The sequence below is a fragment of the Chamaea fasciata genome, unplaced genomic scaffold, assembly GCF_029207755.1.
Source record: "Chamaea fasciata isolate MVZ Bird 193981 ecotype frontalis unplaced genomic scaffold, bChaFas1.0.hap1 SCAF_1, whole genome shotgun sequence".
Lineage (NCBI taxonomy): Eukaryota > Metazoa > Chordata > Aves > Passeriformes > Sylviidae > Chamaea > Chamaea fasciata.
In genome coordinates, this window is record NW_027094086.1 from 57,979,603 (window position 1) to 58,005,888 (window position 26,286).

The 26,286-nt window shown below is 38.1% G+C and overlaps 1 protein-coding gene across 2 annotated transcripts in view; it reads right to left on the minus strand.

Moving 5' to 3' along the window:
* The window catches only part of NETO1 (neuropilin and tolloid like 1), a 66,899-nt gene extending 52,552 nt beyond the window's left edge, over positions 1 to 14,347 (minus strand). The window contains exons 1-3 of one of the 2 annotated variants that reach the window (XM_066184395.1): positions 13,292 to 14,338; positions 9,674 to 9,727; positions 8,004 to 8,141 (exon numbers count right to left, since the gene is read on the minus strand). In XM_066184395.1, coding sequence (XP_066040492.1) covers positions 8,004 to 8,141; positions 9,674 to 9,727; positions 13,292 to 13,319 — 220 coding nt within the window. In that variant the 5' untranslated portion in view covers positions 13,320 to 14,338. Of the gene's footprint in view, positions 1 to 8,003; positions 8,142 to 9,673; positions 9,728 to 13,291 lie in introns of both variants that reach the window. The other variant, XM_066184402.1, reaches the window with a different exon arrangement.
* Positions 14,348 to 26,286: the final 11,939 nt, after the last annotated feature.

Sequence of the window (26,286 nt, forward strand, 5' to 3'; positions counted from 1 at the left end):
CTTGAAGGAACTTCATAGTGGACACTTAATTAGACATTTTTTTAATAAATCCATCTTTAATGATAGGTACTAAGTCCAGAGATAGTCCGAACAAACTCTAAAACAAATATTTCCTGACATCTCCTGTACAAAGCAAAAAAACCTATAACTTATGGAAATATTGTACTTTCTTAAGAGGAGGGTAAAAAATCATGGTTTGACTTATACATTTTATCAGAGACAACCTCCTAGTGGCACTGTTTTCTATGCTTAATCCTGGCCATAGCAAAAAAAACAAGTGCCTTCCATGTCTGGAGCATGGTGCATTGGAGCCTTTTGCTGACAAAGCCTTCTGCTAAGACAAGGATTTGTTGTGTCATTGCCCTCTATGCCTATCACAGGATCATGTCCTACACTTGACACACAGCAAAAGAGGTCTGCATGACCGTGAGCTTTGCCAGAGTTACCATTCTTCCCACATGAAAATATGCAAGATCAAACTCCATGCTGAGTTATTAGCATGGGAACTGCTTAGCATGGAAACTGCTGCCACTCCAGGAGTCAGCATCTCTATTTTTCTTTCCTCAAGAGCAGTAAGAATATTGTCAGTGTGACCAGAACAACTATCTTGTTTGGATTCGGAAACATTTTAAAATGAAGGTTTTGGTAAGAACTCATTATTCATATAAGGAGAGAGACTATTTTAAATTAACTGAATAAGAAGATATTAAGTAAATTTTGAAGTCTTTGCATATGAGCACATAGTCAGATCCCTTTTGCAACTATTTCATGTAAAGAAATACCACCGCATTTTATAAGAAGCATTTAAGAAGTTAATGAAAACACCTTATTTAAAAAGAAAGATTTTTACAATGTTAATACAATTAGATGATTGATATTTATTGAAACATTTAATTTAACATAAGAAAGATACCTTTTCTACTGCTCTCAATTTGAAAAAATTCATGTTCAGGGAAATACTTACTATTGACTTTTCATTATTTATACCAATTAACAGGAAATTTGTGATGTTTATGCCCATAAAAATTCAATAGCAAAAGCAAAGGTCTATATTTTACATATAATTGCACCAAATTCCCAGTCTATGGAAGAGAAACTACTTTGAAAGTACAAAAAAAATTACAAAAGGCAAGTCAGATAATAAAGCTTGTAAAGGAGAAAAAAATAATGTTATCTTTGCTGAGGTTTGAAGAACAAAGTAAATCTTTTCAGATTATAGTAAAAGATTAAATATCTGGAAGACATCATCGATAATTTTATTCAGATGTTTCTATCCTTAACTTTACACTTTCATAAAAATTATTGATTTAAACTCAACTAAGCAGTGCTACAACAGAAGAGAACAATCAACAATTTCAATTTGGGATCATATCATTCATGCTTTTATTCCTTTTCAGGAGGCTGGTTGAGAACTGTTCATCATTCACCTAAGGACCACAGAGTCAGATGTCAGCAACTCTATCCTGACAACACTTTAGGTAATCTTAAGAATGCTTGTCATGGCTTGAAAATCTTCCACATTCATGACTCCCAATGTTATGCTGTTAACCTGCCTAGAGCTTTTTTATTATTATGTTTTAATGTCACAAACTAGATATGAAGATCGATTCTCCTACTACTAGTGACATACAGCAGCAAAGCGCAGTGTATGGCTGCTGCACTTCCCACAGCCACAAAGTGATTGCTTCAAAAATGGCTTATGTCTATCATAACATATTTATCCTTTAAAAACTTTCTTTTCTGCTGCCTTATTTATTGGCAAGAAGAGGGCTACAATTGCAGGCCCATAGTTAAATCCTTAACAGGTCTTCTCTGTATCCAAGACTCACGTAACACTGAAAATGGCCATGAGGCCCCCTCAGAGTTCAGACATTTGACATGGTTTTGGGTGTCGAAAAGGAGCCCTAGAGCCAGATATAGCCTCTGTATCGGAGGTTCTAAAGTAAAAGGAAAGACTGTGGATAAATAAGAATCAGGCCTACAGAGTTACACATGAGAGCTATCGACTGGATGAATGCATGATCTGAGAAAATGCAAAATTTCCAGAACCATAATCTCCATGTAGCTTTCTGAATCTCACATTGCCAACCAGTTTTATGACCAGAATATTGCTACAGTTCACACTATTCTGCTTTTATTTATTTTACAACAAAGTCAAGATGAGGCTTTTCCTAGTGAAGCTCAACTCTTGCTAGAGGATCAGAGAGAATCACATCAGCTCAAGGAGAGCTCAAGAGTTCCCACTTTTCCCTAAAGTCCTGTGAGTAGAGGCTACTTCACTTTTAGAATGGAACATTGAATAATCATTAGCAGCACTTGTCCAGTGGGGGCAAAACAGGGCTGGGGATTGAGCTTGAGGGCTGGACCACTGCCCATGCATGTCACCCTGATTCTTTAGCCTTCTGATGACTGTTTACATATTTTTAGTAGAGTCTCTCACAAGTGTAACATAAACAAGTAGATTGTTTTCATTCCAGTCTGTGATGGACTGGTGAACTGACCACTAGGGTCAGAAAGGTGTTCCTCTCATCTATCAATCCTTGATCAAACTCCAAATCCTATTTAAATTCCAAATGATAATAAACTTTCTCTTTCTCTGCTCACCTCTGAACCTGAGTGAGTGTGGTTCTTTCGTGTCCCTACTGGTGACACATTCACACTACGTAAATGTAAATTCCTGTTCTGGCATCATTTTGTCCATGCCAGTAGGAACACTTCATGCTTCTGTAACTGTGTGTAACCCCAGGGTGCAACACTTGAATCTATGATCTTATCATCGGGTGCTTTCAAATGTACCTCTGTTTTTCATCTTGTGCTTCATATTTAGTCAATGGTTAAATGTCTGCAATAATCTACATAAGACTAAAATCAAAACTTTCTAGATATGACCATAAGGGATGAAAACACATAATTCAAATTCTTAACTTTAAGTTCCTTTTAGCAAAAATGGTATAATTTCACATTTATGCCCAGGCTTTAATGAGGAGTTTCTTTGCTAAATGCAGGGTAGAACAAGCAGCTATTGCTTAAATACACATCTTGTGCCACAGCCTTTGCATCAGTGTGGGTACATGAGGTCACAGTAAAATTTACAGAAATAAACTGGGAACAAGTCCAGAATAGTCACAAATAGTTTGAGTGTACCTACAGAAAAATAAAAAAAAAAAAAAAAAAAAAAAAAAAAAAAAAAAAAAAAAAAAAAAAATCCAGAATATGCAAATCTTCCAGACTGGATTGGCACCTGGCCTTCTAGTCAGAAAAGGAGGGATGGCATGGTTATTTCTGGTATCCTAATGCAAAGGTAAAGCCCATTCACATCTTCAGAACTTCTTTTGTGGCTACATAGTCAGAAAAAGTTGTTGTCAACTCCAAATGAAATATATTGAATAATATATTGTCTCATAAAAGGACTTGATTTCTAATCTCACAAATTCCATATTTAACTTCTAATTATCTTTCTTCAAAAAACATTTAGTACCATGGAAAGACCTACTTAAATCTTGCATGTCTTGTCATATTTTTCATGTAATTATCTTACACAAGTGCTGACTTGAGATTTTATATCCAATGAAAAAACAGTCATTGGGTTCCAGCTTGCAGTAAAACAGTTGCAGCAAAACTACACAATTAAGGTTTTAATTCTGATCAACCTCTAAGTCTGTGTAATGACAGCTGAAGTTAAGTGAAAAAATCTGTTTCAATTTGCCACACTGCATGGAAATGAGAAACTACTCAATACCTACTGCCATCTCCATGAGCTGTTACCCAGCTAATAGTTTCAATAACCCCCATTCCTTCTGGTTATCCTGCTATTATTGATAAGAAAATCAGATTTATGTCCATTTGAAAAGAGTGTTCTTTCATTGTTTTGGTGAAAAGTTTTTGAACACAAAATCACTATGAAATACAAAAGGACTTTGAACAGAGGTTTTTCATTCGGTGATAACATGACAATTTTCTAACAACTGAGAAATATCATGAAAGAGTTTAATGGTCTTTTGTGAGAATATGAGATCTTCAAGGGCAATAACCCATTATGCTTGCAAACACGTAAAGTGGAAGATATATTTTATATCTCTGTAAAGCAATTCTAGTCCATAACTATATTCATAAATAAGCACTTAATTACTAAAAGCAGAATAGTGGCTAAAATTTTACAGGTACTTTGCTTGCAGGATTGCTAAACCAATTCTCAAGTTATAGTGTGTACAGTATGACTATCCCACTCCCCAAATATTTTAATACAAATAAAAGCCTTTGCCCCTACAAAATCTCCTGTGCAAATTTCCTTCTGTAGCACACACGCCAAATGTTCTGCAGTCTGGCAAAGGCTACTGCTGTCACTGCTGTGATTGCTCTGGGCAGCTGTGAATTTTCTCAGGTTAGAATCACGAATATGCAAAATAAGGGTGAAATTTGGCCAATTTTTCTCAGTTCATTTTCTATGTTTTCTATATGCCAAATAAGACTGAAAGGAAAAAAAAAAAGAAAGAAAAAAACCCAAACAAAAAGAACAAATTCTCATTACATTTTGAAAGGCAGATGGGATTCATCAGAAGCTCCTTGGGGAGTTGTATCCATCTCTTCCAAGCCTGACTTGTGACACTCCTCTTTAGCATAACAATTTTTGTACAGAGTCCATGATTTCTAAATGACTTAAAGGATTTCTTTTAGAAAGGCCTTCAACCTGGACTTTAAATTCCTAGCTGTCCCAGGAGTTTGTTATCATTACTACTGAAGCAGAACAGAAAAAGAAAAAAAAAAGAAAAAAGAAAAAAGAAAAAAGAAAAAGAAAAAAGAAAAAAGAAAAAAGAAAAAAGAAAAAAAGAAAAAAGAAAAAAAGAAAAAAGAAAAAAGAAAAAAGAAAAAAGAAAAAAGAAAAAAGAAAAAAAAAAGAAAAAAAAAGAAAAAAGAAAAAAGAAAAAAGAAAAAAGAAAAAAGAAAAAAGAAAAAAGAAAAAAGAAAAAAGAAAAAAGAAAAAAGAAAAAAGAAAAAAGAAAAAAGAAAAAAGAAAAAAGAAAAAAAGAAAAAAGAAAAAAGAAAGCAGAATAATCTGAAAAACTTCCAACTCTTTGCTTTGTTTATGTCTGACTGCTAGGATAGAAGCCTCTGCAATCAGAAGTTCCTTTCTCTTTCAGAAATTCATAGTTTATGATGATGGCAACTTGTGTCAGCTCCTTTATATCACCAATGTAATTTTGACATGATAAAAGGCATGCATACATATAAGTTGAGCTATAATGTGAAGGAAAAAAAAAATAAGATGAAAGTCAACAGTTTACAATATCCTACAAGCTGGAGTCCTCAGTAAAGACCCCAAAAGTCTCTAGGAATTGTGTTTGAATTTGCCCTAAGACCGTTTGATAGCAAATAAATGAAGGAATGAATGCAAGCAGCCAGGAAAGGACCTAGCGATTCATATATGTATTTATACTCACATCATACAGCTTTCAGTATGGTATCTACTGTCCTGGTATGCTGAATTCCCTGAGACATTTAATGGGGAGATAGTGATGGGGGGATGATTTTATAGACCATATCAACAGTCCCTCTAGTTTGGTACTTGGCATCCAACAGGATTCAGAAGCTGATCAAGCACACTGAAATTTCAATAATAAAGACAGAAATAAAATGCATATAGAGATGTTTCTGTCTCACTGTAAAATATTTCTTTCCTGCATTAGTCAGGATTATCCACGATTTCTGTAGATTGTTATCTGATTTCAGAGACATTGCTATCAGTATTTTTTAAAAATTCCTTTAATATCAGTGTCTTATGACAATGGATTTCAAAGAATATAATAGATTTGGGGGAAAGTTGATTCTTGTTAGACTTCTTTATCATATTCTGTCATTTTGTATGTTGTAAAAAATAAATAAGGACAAATAATTTATTCTAATTACAAAAAAGTTTTTGTTGACCTTCAGTAGCTCTTTTGCCTTTTTTTTTAAAATCTGCCACATTTTAAAATATTATTGCTCAGATATCTTCCTATATCTCTGCTTATTTTTCTGACATTTTCCAGACAGACATGACTATTTCTGAATTTTTTAGAAGACAGAAATAGACATGGGAAGATCAGAACTGAAAATGTAATGCAGTGCCTATGCTTCATTGTGGGTTTTTAAATGACCAGCTACAATCCAAACTGTTGATTAGGCTGGATGGGAAGGAGAAAATACCTGTGCCATAAAAAATTGTGTTCAACTCCATTTTACAAGATGGAATTTTCCAATAAATTATAATAAGATTTCTGTTGAGTTTACTCTTTTCCCTATACATGTCTCTAAACTTGTCAATGTGGAATTTCATCTTTGTCATAGAAGTTGGTTGATTAAATCTTTCCTTCTTAAACTGTTCTTAGGCATGTCCATTTTAAGGTATTTTTAATCACATTATTTCAACAGTGTATTTTGCATCTTTCCGCATATTAACTATATATTTGTAAGTACTTAATTACTGTAATAAAGATAAAAGTCTTTACAATATTGGACTTTTAAGCATCTTCTTACTGTGAGGAAGAACATCTCATGACCTGAGATATGGGACTAAATTTCACAAAAATGGTGGGTTATTTTCTACACCATTTCACTTTAATGATAAAATATCCTGTGTTTCAGATCTTTGAAGATAAAACAGACTTGCTTCTTCCCAGCCCCACAGGATTATTAGATAATTTGGTCAACATATGCAAAAAGACCCAGATCTCTACAAACATATGCATAACCAGAAAAGAAGAAGAAAAAAAAAAAAAAAAAGAAAAAAAAAGTTAAACTGTACATTTTGAACCTATGCATTTATCTTCCTCAAAAAACTTATTCTTTTAAACCAATTACCAAACTATGATGGAATTTCAATATTTACCATATGTCTGCTAAAATTTCAGACATATTCTAGGACAGACTAGCATAAATTTTATTTTAAGGGTTTGTTTGGCTACATTATTTATAATCACCCCTTCTGACTTCAGTCAAGTTATCTAGCACCAAAGTGGAATTCAATCATTTTGCTCTGACTTTTGACTTTCAAAAAGTACATAGTGTGTGTGGGCCTAGATCAGTTAATTCAATTTAAATCAGCTACATATCTTTGGAAGTATATCTTGGTACTACCTGCATCTTTCATAAGATAATTATTTCTGTAATTCCTCACTCCATCATTAATTAATTAATAATTCTCTAAATGAAGCATGGATAGAAGACCACCACTGTTTTATTCGACATGTATTCACAACTCCTGAAAGAAACTTCTTGATTCCAGAGACTTACTACACAGTACCTGATCCATCTTTTCTGAGCTCTGACAGGATCTAATCTCTAGTACTTCCCACAGATCCATTATTACAGCAATCTCTCGAACATCCATTGTATTAAGACAAATGAAAAGAAACCACATAATTTGTTTGTAATACATCTTTAGTCTTTCCTACGTCACTTCAGTGCCTGCAATTGTATAGCCTTTAAAAACTACATTTTAGACCTGTTTTGTGCTAGTGTTTATTCTTTTCTTGTTTTATTTTGTAGGTTGGGGTTTTTTCGTTTTCATTTCTTATGAACAACAGGATGGAAAATAATTTTAACACTCACTATATGTATATTTTCGGTATGACTTCTTTTACTGTACTTTGCCTAGCTAAGCTTGTCATCCCTGATTCAGTTAGGGCAAGTTTAAAATGTCTGCATGAAAGTCAAAAACATTGCTGTTTCCATGTTCACTTTTACTACTCATTTTAAAATATCCTTTCTTCTGTCACATTACAGCATTTTAGGTTCTATTCATTTTCTGAATATCCTGAAATAAATGGTACTGTTTATTATTGAGCCATGCATACTTACCACCTTAACCAGATTCTGAGCTATACCAAGATAGAAGTCAAGAGGTTCTCTAAATCTTTTGTCTTGAAAAGATTTATTACCATGACTTTACCTACTCTTCACATATAATAAAATCTACCCTTTTAATGCAGTTCATGGTAAAATATAAAGATTCTTCTTTCAGTCACCTTCTATGATGTAGACACACTCTCTGTCCGGAGGATACTTGTTGGGGTAGTTTGGAGAAGTGAAGATGCCTCCTTCTGCATATTTTGTCCAAGTTCCACACTGCACTGGTCTCTGTCCTTCGGAAGTAGTTTGCTTTTCTGTGAAATGATGACATTAAACATTGTATCACTAGCTCTCAAATTATGTTCACATGACACGTAGAACTCTTTAACAGGATAAATACAACAGCCCCTTTTCTGTCAGGAGCCTCAAACTTTTCTCTGTTGAGATTGAGTATGATTATTGATCTAGTGGAAGAGAAGGATGTTTTTTATGGGTTCAAACATATAATTCTTACTCAAAACATTTTGTTCAAAGCAGAGGAGAGGTTTGGATGTCTCAGGGAAAATAAATTTGCATTGTTTTTAAAATACTAACCTTCTAGGGAAAGCACAAGCTTGAGAATTGGAAGGCATGAATTTCCTACTTATACATCTCAAAAAGCTCAAGCGTGTGCTCTATCAGCAAGCTTCAAGTCATAATACAGGAATTTATCAGTGACAAAATCAAGGAAATAACTCAGACAATTATGATCTTATATCGAAGTTGTTTTAAATGTGCAGTATAGTTAGTCCATATTCACCGGACAGAGGTAGACAGGGGAATTCCTGGAGTCTGGTTCATAGATTATTTTTATCTCAGTGTTTGCTGTAAAATTAATAAATAACTCTGAGGCCAGCAATCACAGCCCAGAAGTTTCCTTCTCCTAAGTGAATCATCAGAGAGCAGAGTCAGACCTTCTTGTCTGCTTACTTCCTAGCCCTGAATCTCTTGCATTTCTTTCTGCTCTCTGGCAGAGAGACTGGAGTTGTAGGTTTGGGCCACCTCAAGCTGAAGAAGATCAGGGATCATACCTGAGCATCTTGCTTTGACAAATAGGCTAAAATGAGATAGATTCTTCAGGAAATATATCTAGGCTGCTATTAAAAGGAAGGATAGCAGGTTCTAGACTGGTGTTACTCTGAATGAGGTATCTAATAATCAAAGAACTGTCTCATATAACTTTAGCCCCCGGTGCATAAAGGTGTTTGAGGCTCCCTCTTAGGATCAACGGAGAAAAACAATTACCTCCCAAAGATGATATTAACTGTCTGAGGTCTGACTTATACTCTGCAAGTATTTCTTTTTCACCCTGGTCCATATCCAGGCAGAATATGACATGGAGCCTAATGTCCTACAACGAATTCCAGCGTGCAGGGACTGCATGCAGACGCAGGTTCAGACACACTGTGCTTAGCAGCATCCCCTGCTAGGCTGTCCTCACACTGAGCATACAAAGCTTTCAAGAACCTCTTTCTATATTCCCACTGCGCAAAGGTACCCATGATACCAAATTCCAGGGTTTTAATTATACTTCAACAAGAAAAAAGTTTTCAGTGTAGGTAAGTGCCCAAACTGGACTTTCCAATTTGAAAGTGGGAGTATTGTATAGCCTTTAGTTAGAGTCAGGCTGAGCCTGCTGAGCACTCCTGGATTGTTTGTGTGTATACAAGTGTGTGAATCAAATGGACAAAGGGCAGACACTGGAAGTAAATGAGCTACTAAAAATTTCAAAAACTAAACTAAAAACTCAAATCCATATTTTGGTCTCTAATAAATTGTCTGAAAAGCATGTCTGAAGTTTACATACCTGTTCCTTTTTTGGTTGCCCCAGACAAATGTAGGATGATTAGACTTGCTACAACTGAAAGAGAAATATGCATTCAATATCACAGAGTGATAGTTTCTGCAATCAAATCACTTGTACTCATATATCTCACAAGAATACAAAATAAATAGCATTACTGTAAAGAAAAAGTTTCATGTTTACTTGAATCTTTTAATTGCACATATTGTATAAACAAGTTTCTCCATGGCCTGTCCTTGTAAGTACTTATTTTTGCAAATGTATGCAAATAAAGAGATCTTTTGGGTTTGAAACAAAATCCACAGGCACTGATGTTGTCATCCTATTTTCTCCGTCTTCTTTAATATTAGAGAAAAACATTTTTAATAACACTTATTTATATAATAATAGTTTGTGTCAGTAATAGTAAAGTGGCTTTTAACAGAGGGAGACTAAATTTCAGTGCCGCTGTATGTACTAATGTCTCTCACTATGGCATAATAAAATTTGAAAATGAGTACTGGGAGTAGGAAGGAAGTGAGGGGTTGGGTTCTTCACATCCATCAAAGCATTTGTAAATCTCTAGTGAAGTAAATTATTGTGTGTGCTTAACAATCCCATTAATCTAGTTTGATTTGTCAAGAGGGTGTTGCTTTTTTGCTGCAGTGAATCTGCAGTCGATTTTACAAACAGGTATCTACTATCTTCAACCATGATAGGAAAACCATTCCTCTTGGAAACAAATGCAATGTTTCTGAAATGGGCTTTGACCTGGAGATAATTACCGGGTCTCTGGGGAATTCCAAATCAACAGTCTGACTATAAAAGGCTAAGAGGCAAACCCTTTAATACAGTCACAGTGAGACAAATTTGAAAGATCAAAGTGACTAGCTAGCTACCTGATGAAGAAATCACACGCTGATTTTCCTATCATCACTCATATCTTTGGCTGTTAGAGAAAGTGGAATAGCAAGAGCAGAAGAGAGCAGATCCATCAGTTCTTGGAGTGTTTAGGGCTTTGCCCCGGCATGTTTGGCATTAGGCCCAAACACAGTGCCCAGGCTGCGCTGACCTTAAGGTGAAAATGAAGTTGTGCACTTATTTAGAGCATTTTGGGTCAGTCAGCTACCATTTTGTTGATGATTATGAAGAGGAACTGATCAATTAACAAAAGTAATTGAAAGTAATAATTTCTTCTTATTTTCCCCACTAGACACCAAATGCCATCATGGGCCAGTAACTATGATCTTTTCCGAGATGGGGCTTTTTAACATTTTCTTCTTTTTTTATTGCAATTAGGGTGCAATTTTCACCCCAAAGGAAGACACTCTCCATATTTCCAGTATTCTGATGGCACTGAGATGCCTATTTCTATGTCTTTGACCTTTCCCATGTGACAGAGGGCTTGAGCCAGGGGTGATGGCTGCCCTGTTAAGCAGGGTAAGATTGGAATTCTGGGAAAATGAAGGCTTGGCAGCAAATTCACTATTTCTTAGTCAGCCCCTAGAGACAGATGTTGGCAGCACTGCTAGTTAAAACTCCTGTGTGTCATGGGCATTCAGTGAGAACATTACACCTTCTGCTCAGAGCTGAATGCTACCTAGCCATTTGGGCCCTTACTCTCCTCAGGGATGAATTCTGGAAATACATGCTGGCTGAGACTCTGCCTGCCAAATGTGTCAAAATCCAAAGGCAAGGCAGGAATCACCCCTTTGCTGAGTTGCTCGTTTACTTTAGCTGTGTTTCATGCAGTGATCATAATGCATCTATGCCTGTAATCTTCACCAGCCTACACCTAATTTCTCAATAGTCTAAAGTGGATTGGTGTTCAAATATGGAATCAGCTGCCAGTGTTCTTTCTCCCCACAAATTCCAGAATAGGACGCATGATAACTAAACAAACTCCATGTGAGAAGTGTTTGTTTTAGGTAACTAATGACGATTCATATCTGATTCTTACAGGTTCATTTTAAGTATCTATATCTATTAGGTCTCCCCTCATTTTCTATATGGAAAAAAGTGGAGTTCAGAGAAGTAAAGAGTTGGTCCGAGCCACAGATATATTATTACCAAGATGACAAAAAAACCCCACAGATCTTTCCACTTCCAGTTGTAACTGTTAGGAAAGAGGTTTCCAAATCACAGAGCTGTTTTCCCAAAGCAGAGAGCTATGCTACATGTCATCATATCAGTATTTGTTATTACTAAGCAGTCAAAATAGTCTTGATAATGAAGTTGAACAGACAAGCAGAGACTAAGAAACTAAGTGTGTTGGGGGTTTAGGTTTTATTCCAGACATATAATACCTAATGTTTGGATAGATAAAGTGAAACATTTCTCCCATATTAAAAAAAAAAAACAACACAAAAAACAAAAAAAAAACCAAAAAAAAAAAAAAAACCAAAAAAAAAAAAAAAAAAACAACCTCTTGCTTTAGTGTTATTAACAGCAGCACTAAAATATACATGTTGCCAGAAAGTAATTAAAATTGTGATCTTCCTGGGAAAAGCCAACACAATATATTTCATTTAAGCAGACAAGGCAGACCATTTTATTCTATGAACCCTCGCCTTTTTCTTTCTTAAGCCACAGAAAAAGAACAGTGCTTTTCAGAGAGGGGGAAAAAAAGAGACTTCAGAGAGACCAACCATGGAATCTCCACTCATTGAAAACTGTCATTTGGGAAGCGCTGGCAGCATGGCAACAATATTGTGATTATGTCGGTTTGGGAATTATTTTAAAGTTTCCACAAAATTTCTTGTTGCATTCTCACTGTCTTCCTCCTCCCCATTTCCCTCCTAATCACGGGTGTAATTATAATCGTGCTTTCTAGTGCCACTCTGATTACGCATCTTTACATCTTTTTTGGATCTGTACATTTTTTTCATTACAAGCTGCACATTAAGTGATTTATCTCTTGGCCAGGCTTTTAGGAGGCTGTGTTTTGGCACAGACGTGTCTTAGCCTGGCGAAGAGTTGTTGGACAAGCAATACCTGGCCATAGCGCTATTGTACAGGTGTGGGCGCACAGAGAAGTGCTGGGAGGAACGGTGGCCAATCAAGCCCCTTCAGAACAGTGGACCTTTTGCAAAACAGAGGCAGGAGAGGGGGTCCAACCGCGCAGCTAGAGGCCCCTAAGGTCTTGGAAGAGTAGGTGACATATTTCGGTGCCTCCTTGCTAATCCTGGTGGATTTCAGCCGAAGGCGCCGCCCCCGCCCCGCAGCTCTCCGGGATCCGTGCCCTGTGTGGCCGCCCCCGCCGCGGCTCCCGGCGCTGCCCCGCGCCCCCTCAGCCTCGGCCGCCGGTTCGAGCCACGGGCGGCGGGGGCAGCTCCCCTGCGGTCTGTCCCGGCGCGGCAAAAGCCACCAGACGCTTCGCGCCCAGGTGAAGCCTCCAGCCCCGGGAGCGTGCCCCGCCGCCCGCGCCACGGCGGGCGCTGGCAGACACCAGCTGCCCTCCGGGGCACCGCAGCACGCTGGGGGAGAGGATGCGGTGTGTGCGCGGGGGGAGTTCGCCCCCACGCCGCGGGAGCCTGGGCGTCCCGTCACGCCAGGCGTGGAGGCAGCGGAGGGCAAGAGCCCGTGCGCGGCGGCGGAGCTCGGCCGGGGGTGGGCGGTGGGAAGGGGGAGATAGATACTTACTGTGAAAGAAGCTGCGCCCATGGGTCATGTCTGTTCCTTACACAAGGGGCTTCGGTCTCCACTAATTCCATTTAGATACGGGAGGACTTCCAGTGTCGGGGAGAGGATGGAAGTAGGAAAAGAAGAAGACAAAAAAAAAAAAAAAAAAAAAAAAAAAAAAAAAAGAAAAGAAAAAAGAACAAACCAAAAAAAATATCCCGAAGCCCACACACAGCAGAGCGGAGCAGCCCTTCCTCTCCCGCTCTCTCCCTCACCGCCTTCGAATGATCACCGCCGGCTCAATCCCATCACACCCGAGCGATCACCAGCACCGCCACGAGCGGTGCATCGCGGCGGCGGCGGGCGGCGGCGGCGGCCCGCGCATCCAGGTGCCGGCGGGCGGCGGCGGCGGCGGAGCGAGCCGAGCCCCTAGTCACCAGTTTCATACAGAACCAAAAGCAGATCGAAGCATTTCCTGCAGGACTCCGAGCCCAGCGACTTCCAGCCCTTCGGCTTCTTTTGATGCATTGAAGAAGGGATTAATGGGTCCGTCATCAGCTCCCTGTGCTTGCTCCTCTGAAGGGGTGGGGGCGGGCGGGAGGGAACCCAAAGAGGAGGGGTGGGGTAGAGAAAGATTTACCAAATAGGGGATTTAGTCATATTTGTGTGCAATGAGAACCTTATTAGAGAAGAGATCCTTCAAAATCGAATAAATCCATTTTTGCAAAACCCTCTCCCTGCGCATAACATAGTATCAAGTGGTAGCAGAGACAAGAGCCTGAAAACACATTGCACGGTCTGAATCCCCTCGGGAATGGATGGAGCGAGAAAGAGATGGATGAGAATAGAGATAGATAGATAGATAGATAGATAGATAGATAGATAGATAGATAGATGCCCCCTCACTTCTCCAGTCCAGGGTGGGAAGTAGAAGAAAACCGTGGAGACTCTTCCATTCATTCAGTGCAGGGGAAGGGGAAAGGGAAGAGGAGGGGAAGGACGGGAGGGCGGCGGTGGTGGGGAAGGAATGATTTCAAAACTGGGAAAGGAAGGGTAAGAGGAGAGGGATCGCTTCCCCTCTCCTAATCAGTTCATGGATCAGACAAAATGCTCATGAGTTCCCCCTTGACCTGCACCTGCCAAAGGGAAATTGAAAAGATTTTCCCCCTTGAGAGGCAACTTCCTCCTCTACACACCCACACCCACGCACGCACGAAGACACGCGCACACACACGCGCAAAAGGGAGCAATAAAAGTTTATCTGCTAATCCTCCGGCCGCAGATACAATGATTACCTCTTCCAATCAGCCCAGAGACGACTGCAAAATCTCTCCCTTTCTCTCCCGCCTCCCCCCGCGTGTAGGACTTATCTTCCCCCCGAGCTACATCCCACCCCAAAACCCCATGCCTTTGCCGAGATTGTGGAGGGCTAGTGGCCAGGGCGGGAAGGGAGGAGAGGGCGAGAATACAGTAGAGAAAACATGTAAATAATAAGAGTAATGAGAGGACCCGAAATGGCCTCAGTGGAAAACAAGAGGCGAGGAGGAGTGGTTGAACAGGAAGGGCTGTGACCCCCCCTTAGCCTCGGGAGCCGGCCCTGCAGAGCCACGGCAGCAGGCACCTGATCCCGCAGCGCCGTGGCCCCGGCGAGGGGAGGGCGGCAAGAAAAGACAGGGAGCGAAGCGCACGGCTGGGGCGGCGACGAGGGACGTGGAGAAGGGAATATATGCGCCACATAAGTGCAGGGGGTGCAGGATTGGATTCCCTGGTTCCTCTGCACCGCTGTTGCGGCGGCCAGGCTGGGGAACAGCCGGCGCGGGAAAGCTGCCGACGCCCGCGGGGATGGGGGCAGAGCCGGGGGACCCGGGATACCCGCAGCCCCTGCCCCGGGCTCCCCACGCCGCAGCAGCATCTCGGAGGCGGGGTCGGCGCCGCTCCTCCTTGCCCGCACCTGATGCTCACGCCGTTTGCATCAAGAAAAATGTGTCTGGAAGCGCAGCCGGGGTGGTGCGGGGGTTTTGGGGAGGAGGTTGTAAGTCAATTAAAAATGAGATGCAGCCCGGGATCCTCCGTTGCGCGGGTGCGGAAAAGCCCGGGCGCGGGTGAGCGCAGGTCGGACGGCGCTGATGGATGCGTGCCGGCGGTGCGCACTCGCGGAGCCGGGCTGCCCGCGGGGGCCGGACGGGTCTGCCCCCCAGCCCAGGGTCTGCCCCCCAGCCCGGGGTCTTCCCCCCGGCCCGGAGTCTTCCCCCCAGCCAGGGGCCTGCCTCCCAGCCCGGGGTCTGACCCCCAGCCAGGGGTCTGCCCCCCAGCCCGGGTTCTGCCGGCGGGCTGGGGGCAGTGTTAGCATAGGTGGGAGGCCTGTTGTCTTTAGGGCACCTTTTAATGATGTCGGTACCCTTGCTGCCTTTGGGACAGCACTGAGCAGCACAGCAGCTGTTCTGGAAGGTGAATGACGAGGAAGCTTGGATATTTATTTGTGTGTTTATTTGTTTGTTTATTTTTTTTTCCCCAGTTAAAAGCCATGTTTTAATAAAAAGCCTCAGGGACTCCTTTCAGCCTGTGGATTGTTTTGCCCCAATACTCTGAAATGAAGACTGTATCTGCCATCAATGCTTACTATTGCAGGTAGTCAGAAACAACAGCGTGCACATTAGGGTAAGCCTGAGGTGATCTTGGCTAGCAGGATTCACCCATTCAACCACCCAGCCAGTCTGACTGAGCACTGAAAATCCTGCTGGGTGAAAAGAGCACAGGGCTTTGCTACAGGGCTATGAGTAAGCTCCTTATAATAAGGAATATAGAAGATATAAGACTTTGTGAAAGGATTCACCTGTTTTGTGTAATTTGTCTTGCCATTAGCAACATCAAGTTTGCAGCTGTTAATCTTAATAAACTGACCTACCCTGCTTTCTAATCCTCTCAACACTTTCTCTGACCTTCCTTATTCCCATCCACAATGAGCCACAGAACTTTATTTGTAGAGTAATTGAAAGACACCTAATTTATGCATAGGATAAACTTCTGTACAGATGTGCAGTCTACCTTGGTCAAGCAACAGATTAGGTGGTGTTGAAAACAGTCATACGAATGTTTATAGACAGTCAGATGTTTCTTCTGCAGGATGATGCAGACATCCATATGGCTAAGTTTCAAGTTATAGTTGCTTAAAAAAAAAAAAAAGGTAATAGACCAAGTAGGCACAAAACAGCTGATTTTGCTCTTCTGGGAAATGTGCTGTGTCACATCATATAACAGCGAGCTTCACATATTTCCTTTCCTGAAATAAGGTGTTTTCAGTTTTAAAATTCCTAGATCTTTTATTGTCACTCATAATTTTAAGGCCATTTTAGTATTGAGAAACAGAAACTGGTACATACCTTGTGTGTTTATGCCAAAATGTAATCAGTAGCCATCGTAATGGAGGGAGACATCCACACAATAAATGAGGCATGACCACAATGGCCACTGTACGTTCTCATTAGCAATGAGACCTTAAGGAGATATCTTAGGATCTGCATTGTTGAATGCTAAAAGCTTATGCAAATGTGTTTATAAGCAAGTACCTAGTGTTTGCAATTTAGAGATTGGTCAGAATTGCTTTCTGCCTCAACAGATATCTCTTTCATAGAGAGTTTGAAATTTTGAACTTCATACAACTACTGAAATCTTCACCAACATCTTTTTTTGGCTTTATGTCTCATTTTGTTGCAAAATCTCTTCATGTGATTTTGGTAAAAGCTCTTTTTATTAAAGTAGTAGCTCATGCTCTTAGGTGGGCACATCTTCAACTACCCTGGAATTCTATAGCTAACTTTTTATAAACTTAGTATTTTTACATGCTAAATTACCCAATTGCCAGAACCTTACATTTCTACTAGGCAGTAAGCTAAGAAAGAAAGAAAAGGACTGACATTTAATAAAACATGATTTTTTTTTTCAAAATGGGAAAGCCTAATAGCCATAAACAATTATGTCAAATGGCATCCTAGTAGTGTTAGGAAGTCTTTGGATTTAGTTGGTCAGAGTCCTATTGATTTTTAAATGAGTTTAGGTTTTGTGTTTTTTCTTAGAGTAATAACATTGGTTTATTTTATTTCTTAGAATGACAACTACACTTTTAGATTAGAAATGTACTTCTATTAGTTCTAAATTGGTTGTCAACTGAACCTTGTTTTTAAAAACAAGCAAGAAAACCCAACATAATTATGTTACTTGATTCAGTGCATACAATGCTACTCTTTGTAGTTTTAAACCATCCACTACATGACAATATCTTCATATAGCACATTTTGTCAGCCTGTCTCTTTCACATTCACAGCTGAATTTTTCTATTGATTTTTAGAGCAATTTGTTTGAACCGACAATATTTTATTCAGTAAGGCATGAAGCACTTCCTTCCTGTGGTCTAACATCTTTAGGTCAACCTAAGACACTGATCAGCCTGAGGAGGGTTGGTATGGCCAAAAGGAGATCACTCATTTACAGACCAATTCAAGCAGTGTGAAACATTTTCAGATTGAAATTACAAGATGAAAAAAGACACATAGGCATGAAAATACCTACGAGTTTTGTCCAAAACAGTAGTGTACAATCTCCTATTGAGATCTATGTGAAGCATTGGACAGTTTTCTTCAACAGACCAAAAAAAAAAAGAAAAAAAAAAAAGCTTTTGCCTCTGAATTGTGTTATGCTGGTGTTTCAATGACAAGAAATGAAAATAAAAACTCTGCTTTGCCTTCCCCCACTTCTGTGGTTAGTCTGTTTGTATGTTAAAAGCAGAAGCCCTGGGCAACTGTCTGTAAGTGGCCCTGTCTAGGCAAGGGGTTGGACAAGGTAATCTCCAGTTGGACAAGACAATCTCCAGACGTCCCTTCCCACCTCAAACACACTGTGATGCTTTGAGTGTGTAAACAGTAGGTAACAATGGAGCTTAAAGTGGGGGAGCAGTTTTGGTGAGAAAAAGAAACTCCTTAATATTCAGGACTGACTTGTCTTGCTTTCAGTTGTAGTGTGTAAGAAAATGAGACAATTTATCTCGATTATTTTCTCCTTGACCCAGAGGAGATTATTCAGTCTCATTTAAGGTGGTAAATTATTCTCAGTGAAAAATTCCTCAGCATGAAGGAACCTAAGGTAAATTACCTCTATACCTTTCTCAATTAAATTCTTTTTTTTGAAAACAAGACCTAACCAGCATTTGTCCATCTTTTCTTGGCTACTTTGGATAGTCTTGTCTTATCCCAACTCTGCCATTGACAACTGTTCTAACTATACCCCATAAAAACTAAGTGAATTAATTCCTGTTTGTGTAGATAAAAGACTTAAAGGATTCAAAATAACCACAAGTTTCTCCCACATTTTCAACAAAACATTCATTGAACTGAAAGAAACAGCACAGTTATGAAATGGAGAAGGCACTGGCTTCCTTATTTATGGAAAGCAATTTATGCTTCTGAGGGTGGGAAGGAAGAAATATGAGAGTGGTATTTCTCTTCTCTATGCCTTCTTTAAAAACATTTTGAAATCTGTGCTGTCATATGTAATCACAGATGTACTTTTTGCCACAATCTCTTTGTGAATGATTTTTTTTTTTTCCTAGAATGTATCAAATCCAAACTACAGGCTCAGGATAACAGTTTTACGCAGTGTGACATTTGGAAACACTGAAATGAATCACCAAGCTGATCAGCACATCTAGATTCATGGTTTAGTTCAGATTAGGAGTGTGGTTCTAAAATGAGTCTCCCAATTGCCCTCACTTACAGCATTTTGGATTGCAAATTGGAGCAGACTTTGAGTGTGTGAGCTGTTTTTCTCATAGATGAAATGAAGTTGAGAGTTGTGTTCCTAGAGCAGAGTCTGTTTTCTAACCTCTAAAAGGCATGCAGCCCCATAGGAACAGACTAAAACTAGTGCTAAATAAATACCCTTTAAAACAGGTACAGAGCAGGCATGGAAAACTCTGTATCAATCATTTCACCCTTCAGATAGGCTCCTTTTGCCCTGAATTGTATATTGATATGGACTTATTCAGTATTTCTTTCAACAGTGCTAGAAGCTGAAACATGAAGAACTGAAATACATTCCATTCTTTTGTGATGAAACACCTACAGAGAGGTGTAACATATATCTTTCTTTGTGATATCAGGATAATGGAACCTTTTAGTCCCTTAAAATAACATATTTTCTCTCATCCATTTTCTGTTCATTTGCAGACTGTCTCTTGTAAGTGCAGAAGAACTTTGAGTCTGTACTCTTCCAACAAATGTTTTCCTGACTACAACACATTTAGAACTTTTCACACAGTTTTCTTGAAAATTAAAGTGTATTTCCCTTCTGAAAACCAGTCTGGGAGATAACCCTTAAATATGAGAAGGAGGCAATTTAAACAAGGAATGAAGAAAAATCTGATACTTTTCATCTGCAGTTTTTCATAATTAGTCTTGTATTTAATAAGTGCAACTTGGATTTATATAATATCACAAAATTTCAATGGATAAAAGACTCCTGTTCTACAGTACATTTTTATTTCTTCTTCTTTTTTTTTCTTTTATTCTGTTTGATTAGTCTCACTCTGAAATGGAATGAATTAAAAAAATCTCTTTTTTGGGGGTGATACAGGATTTGGCAAGGTTGCCAACTGTACTCCATTTTCTTTCTTTATTTAGAGCAATGGTCTTCAAAATGGGAGGAGATTGTGGACTCATAGAGTGTACAATACAGCCTGTTGGGGTGCAGAAAGAAAATATTTTTTACATCATTAATAAACGAAGCAAAACAAATTTTAAAAAAAGTTTCTTAGTTCATCCTTATCTCATCCTTCTTAATTTCTATTTTTGTATATGATTTATAAACACAATGCAGTAATACAGTAGTCTGTGTATTTATTTTATAAATAAGTCAATAAACGTATATTAGGCTGCATGTTTAAAAATGTTTTACTAATAGGGGTTTGCTACCAAAAAAATTTGAAGACCACTAAAGTTCTTCCAGATATCCTCTCTGGAGCAAATGGCATTTGAAAAAATGCTCGCTTAGATTCCACATTTAAGCCAGAGATAAATTTGTCACTTAAGGCTTTCAAGAACTTTTAATTCTATCATTTCAAGAAAAAGGGCAACTCAGAACTGGGGGCGGGGTGAGGGGGGAGGAGGTGGTTTTGTTTGTAAGTTGTTTAGGTTTTTTGTCATTCACATATTGATGATTTGATTTATGAATTAAACACAGATGTGTTGCTACCTGAAAGAGCTCAAGAAATTCCATACCTATTATTGGCAAAATATGGAAGAAAGCTGACAGAAATATTTGAAAAAAAATTTTCTTCTTTCCAAGTCATCTAGTAAGAATTTTGTGATTACTACTCTGACCAAAATAACTAACATCAAATAAATGAAAACAAAAGAACAATAAAAAAGATAAATTATAAGTTTTCAAAGGAACAGCTGTAAGAGAACATGAAATTCGTGGTAAATCTTCCCAAGATTATATTCTGAATCATCAATCACAGGTTAAGAATTTGAAGACAGCAGTGGAAGATATACCATGGGAATCTGCACAATTTCAAATTAAAACCTGAAATGGTAGAAACTAAAATTATGTTTAAAATAGATAAATAGTTCCTTACAAAACTACTATCATTAATTACTACATAATGAAAATTAGCAAAAAATTACTAGTTTATTATTAGCTGATTCATCTGCACTTACCTCTGACCCATTCCGTTGCAGCTTTTACTGCACTCTTTTTCCTATAACTCTTTAGGGTAAATGAACCCAAATACTCAGTGGGGGTCCAATCTGAAAATTGTATTTAGAAATAATGTGACATATATAAGAACTCTATGAACCTGTTCTTCATTGTAAGAATGAAGAGTACTTAAGAGAAAATATAATTCAGCTACATAGATAATTGGATGTTTTCCTGAAATATTCTCTTTAGTACTGATAAAAGAAATTACCTCCTTAATAAGACAAAGCAGCACCATTTCTCCTACACAGTAGTGTGGAATCTTAGAAGGGTTAATTGGAAAGTTCAACTAATTCTTATTTCATTAGTGTTCCAGTGGAATGCTGTAATCAAATGTATTTTCAGGGAATTGTTAATAGGACTCAATTTACCATTTAAGGTAAATATTCTTTTTTACACTTGGGAGGCAGGGTGAGTCATTATTTAGGTGGAATATTTATAATATTGTGCCATGGAAAGAAGTGCATGAATCTTGCTGTCTTGCCAAACATTTCATCCTTACAAGTGAGTAACAGAGGTTGTGCCAAATCATATATTTTGGAGTTAAATTAGTTATTATTGCAAGATACTATGAAATTACTAATTACTGTAGACCTGGTTCAAAAAAGGCATTAATTTATGATCTCTTATGGTAAAGGAATTTGAAAGCTGAGTGCAATTTTCTATCTTCCAAGTCAGCATCTTTGCTATATCTAGCACATGAGTTATATATGTAGTGCACGCAGCAAAGCTACAAGTAAATAAATGATGGACTGCAAAGTAGATTGAAATGAAGGCAGAAGGGGAAGAGTTATTTGGGAGCACTGAATTAGAAGGAAAAGCCTGGTTTGATCTCAGTTGTAAATCAACAGAATTTCACTGAAGATGCTGGATACACATTTGTCAGTCTAAGTGAAGCCTTTTTTTAAAAGACTAGCTTCTAGACTAACACACAATATAGACTTTCATTGTATTGTCCTTTTCTTAACCTTGAGTTGGGAGCAAAGTGGAAGGTTGACAGAAGATGGAAAGGGTACATAAATAAGGTAAGTAGGCATAGTTCTAACATTAATATCTTAATTGGATGCTAATAGATAACACTGAAGACTTTTCTCTGGTAAAATTCATTCAAAATATTCTAAATAAGGCAAAAAAATTGCATTATGCTTTGGGGCAATGTTAGTTAACATTAGCATTATGTTAATATGCTTTAAAGTTGCGATTTTTCCAAGAAGGTAACCAATAATAGAGTCCTTCTTTGACTATTATTTACATGAATAAGTTGTTACAGGTGAAAACTTTTCTGTTTCTAGTTTAAAATGCATGTCTTGTGATTTAAGTCCTGTAACACTTCTTCATAATTAAGAAAAAAATGTTGAACCCAGCATTTTTAACACACATTTCCTGGAAAATGTAAACTATTTCTTTCCAAGGCCCGATCTCATGTGAAAATAATCATCTCTTTTTGAAGTCACAGCTAGGACAAAATTTAGTATCATTAAGTCAATAAATGTTCAAATTACTTTCAGTTTCCATCTTCTGAATGGCCTTTCATTCACTGCGTGCATATACAAATTTTGACAGAGGTCTTCATCATTAAATGAATAGTTTCCTATTGCACATGATAGTTTTTTAAATTACAGTTCATCTTTCTCAGTACATTCTGCATCAGCCTACTAAACTGAATAGCCTCAAGTTTAGCTATTCTATTTTAAAACTGTCAAACATTATTAGCAGAGCAGAGAAGCAGTTCAAAAAGTAATTAATTCCAGGGCTTAGAGTAAACTGCTATTTTAATTAAAAGAACACTAAATACTAATGTCCTGATTCTTTGTACTTAGAACATGAAATAAAAAAGTCTAAATCACTTACATTTAATACATTTTAAATGCAAGTTGAAATATATTAAAGGAATATCTCCTGCTCCTGCTCTTTATAAGCTGATTTAATAAAAGGAAAATATTATATGCCATATTTATTGGTTATGTTGTGCCATTTTTCTTATTGATTCTCTTCCAGTCTGTGCTGAATAGGAATATCAGCTGTTACACCCTAATTGCACTGCATGGGATGCCAGAATTCAGCTGTGCAGTTGTGACTATTGCCAGCTCTAAGTCCACAGAAGATATGAGGTTCTCTTGAAGCTGTGAAGCACTTTCTATGCTTTGCAAATTTATGACTTCCATCTTGTGCAGACTTTAAATTATACACCAGGAAGGCACTTTACATGTGAAGAACCACTGTTCAGAGCACTGGAACAAGCTGCACAGAGACATGGTGAGGTCTCCTCTGGAGATTTTCAAATCCCTACTGAACGTGATCCTATGCCACATGCTGCAGGTGATCCTGCTTTAGCAGTGGGGTTACATGACCTTCAGAAGTCCCTTCCAACCCTCATCATTCTGTGATTCTGTGAAACAATAATTTTGGGCAGTTTGGCTTTTTTACTACAACATTGCAGTCTCACATCTTTGGTGGGCCTCTCTCCTCATGGAGCAGTTAAAGTCTGTAGGTATGTCTGCAGTGTGCCACAGAGCACAGCATGACTGGTTCTAAATTAGCACTCAGTAATTCCCTCACTGCCAGACAGAAATCTCCATCAGGATCATCACCATGGCCTGAAGAAGCTTGAGCAACAAGGCACCCATGATGTCAGGGTTGCTTCTCTGGAACAGGAGGCTGTGTGTACCACATGATGGTATCAGCATTGCCTGGGGCTAGCTCAGGTATCTGTGTACAGAGTTTCTTTGCAAAACACAATTCTGCCTTGCTGCCTCTGTCTGTGATGCTTATCTCACCTCATAGTGGAACTGCAGTAATGCAATGTGCTTTGCCACAACACTTCCCATGTGGAGAAAATTCCAGCTTGTGCAAGGTGATTGACAAGGACACACTGTGTCCTTCCCTCTCCACAATACTTGACTTTCTCTATAATTTCTAATTCAGTTGCTACTTTATGGCCAGGACCCAGGGAAACTAAAAGATCAATTCAAATTTTGGGGAGAAAGACAGACAATAAGCTTAATCATCTAGTTTAAAAACAAAACAAAACAAACAAAACCTAAAATTTTATCACAGATTGTATGTCCAGCCTGCAAGAGCATCTGATAAAGTTTAAGTAACTAATGCAAGATTTTGTCATGACTGTGAAGGAAATGATAGAAAAATACTCCCCTTTCTTCCCAGCTACAAGGCTCAGCAGTTTGACCTTACCTTCTCTAAAACGCTTTGAAAGAGCTGGAGAGAAAACCTGCATCTGAAATCTCTGAAATTCTGATTCAAGGGTTTTTGGGTTTTCTTTCTCTGATTTAGACTACAGATTTAAATTAGAGGTGCTGCATCCTAAATAATTATCAAGAGGCTGATCATGGGACTTTTTATATATATATTTAAAGTTCCTGGAAAATCCAGTGCTGGACATGAGAAATTTTTGATATACTGGACACTTCAGCCACTGTTCCTTGCCTACAGGCAAAATTTTATGTCAGTTTTGTTTGGTTGGTTGGTTTTGGTTTTTGTGGTTTTGGGGTTTTTTTTGTGGCAGAAAATTTTATCTGGATTATCATGGTATTATATGAGACAAATATTTTTTGATCTGTACTATGGCCACATGGCATGTTAATATTGATCCAGTATTACCAATATGAGAAAAAATCCTGGAAGGACTATTGAGTATTAGGGCTTATCTCAGGTGTTCTAGCATTTTTGATTTTAAGGTCCATTCTCAGTTTCTTATAATTTTATAAGTTCATCCACTTGTGTAAGCTTTTTTTTCTGCCAAGTAACTGATTCTATCATTATATTTTGTAAAAATGTCAAGAATTGTTTAATCACATATCCGTCTAATAAAAAAAATAAAATTCTACTAATTAATTCTTTATCTGAAAAGTTTTTATTGACCTTTTTATTTAAAAAAAAGAATATTAATTTAATTCATGCAAATAACTACAGTATTAAAGTCTATACAAATTTGACCAAATTGGAAACACAGAGGGGCTATCTTCTAGCCAGTGCAAAGGAAGGAGGAAAAAAGATAGACATTAAAGGACTAACATATAACTGAAAGTAGGCTTCTTCTAGATGGTGCTATTGCTTTTCTCTTGTGTGAAAAAGATCTTTTTAGAAGAAAACAGATTGTGATAAATTAATTAATATCTATGTTGTTGTTATACAAATGAGAGACATCAGGTTATGAAATAATCTCATACTTAGCACATCTAAATTCTAAGTTTATATTATATTTATGTTTTCAATTACTTTTCAGGGTAATTTTCAATTTCATATATATTGTCATATCTAAATTACATTGTGTCAATTAACACTATCACTTGATTTTATCTTTAAAATTTATACCAAAATGAGGCTTTGACCACAGAAAACTACCATTTTTACTCTGGCTGTATTAAAAGGCTTGAACAGCTCATAACACCCTCTTGGATTTGCATGTACATACTAACAATCAGATGATCTCCTGAGCAGTCTAAATTGAGAGAGGTCAAATAGAAAAATATCTATTATACAGAAATGCTCTTTATAGAGGTATTTACATTTATTAGTATTTGTAGCATATTGCTCAATTCCTAAAGATCAGAGTGTATTTCCCTTCTGTTCAGATGCCTAATTTCTTTATATGGATTTAAGAATAAAGACTTCAATTAAAATAAATTGAGGGATTCAGTAGCATAAGTGTTCAGAAAAGCTGTTGTTCAAAATCACTTACCTGGCAAAAGTCCCAGGAAGACAGCATTGGTGTCATCTCTTCAAAACATTATATGGCTCCTTTACTCCATCTCAAAGCTTTTATTGTATTTATTTTCAAATCTTCATAGAATCATAGGGAAATAAAAATGAAAGGGCCTTTAAGAGGTCACTGAGTTCTCTGGCACAAGGCTAGATGAACTATATATTTGTCATTCCTGATACATGTTTATGTAGCCAGTCCTTAAATTCTCTATTGAAGGAGATAGCAAATTCTCAATGGGCAGGTTTTTTCCATGCTTCAGTAACCCTATTATTGCTAATATTTGACCTGAATCTTTCTCGACGCAAATCCACCATATAATGACCAAGTGACACGGGTCAGTTGTGCATGTTTAAGCAACAAGAGGCTCTAAGCTTACATTGCTGCTCAGGGTATAGTGATGCTGATCAGTAGAAGCTTACTTCTCCATTCAGGGAACTAGATTTTGCACTTTAACATTATGATCAGTCTAGTATTTGGTTCTGAGATCACAAAAGAGAAGTACAAAAACAGAGATATCTCAAATCATAAACTGCAGGTTTAACAC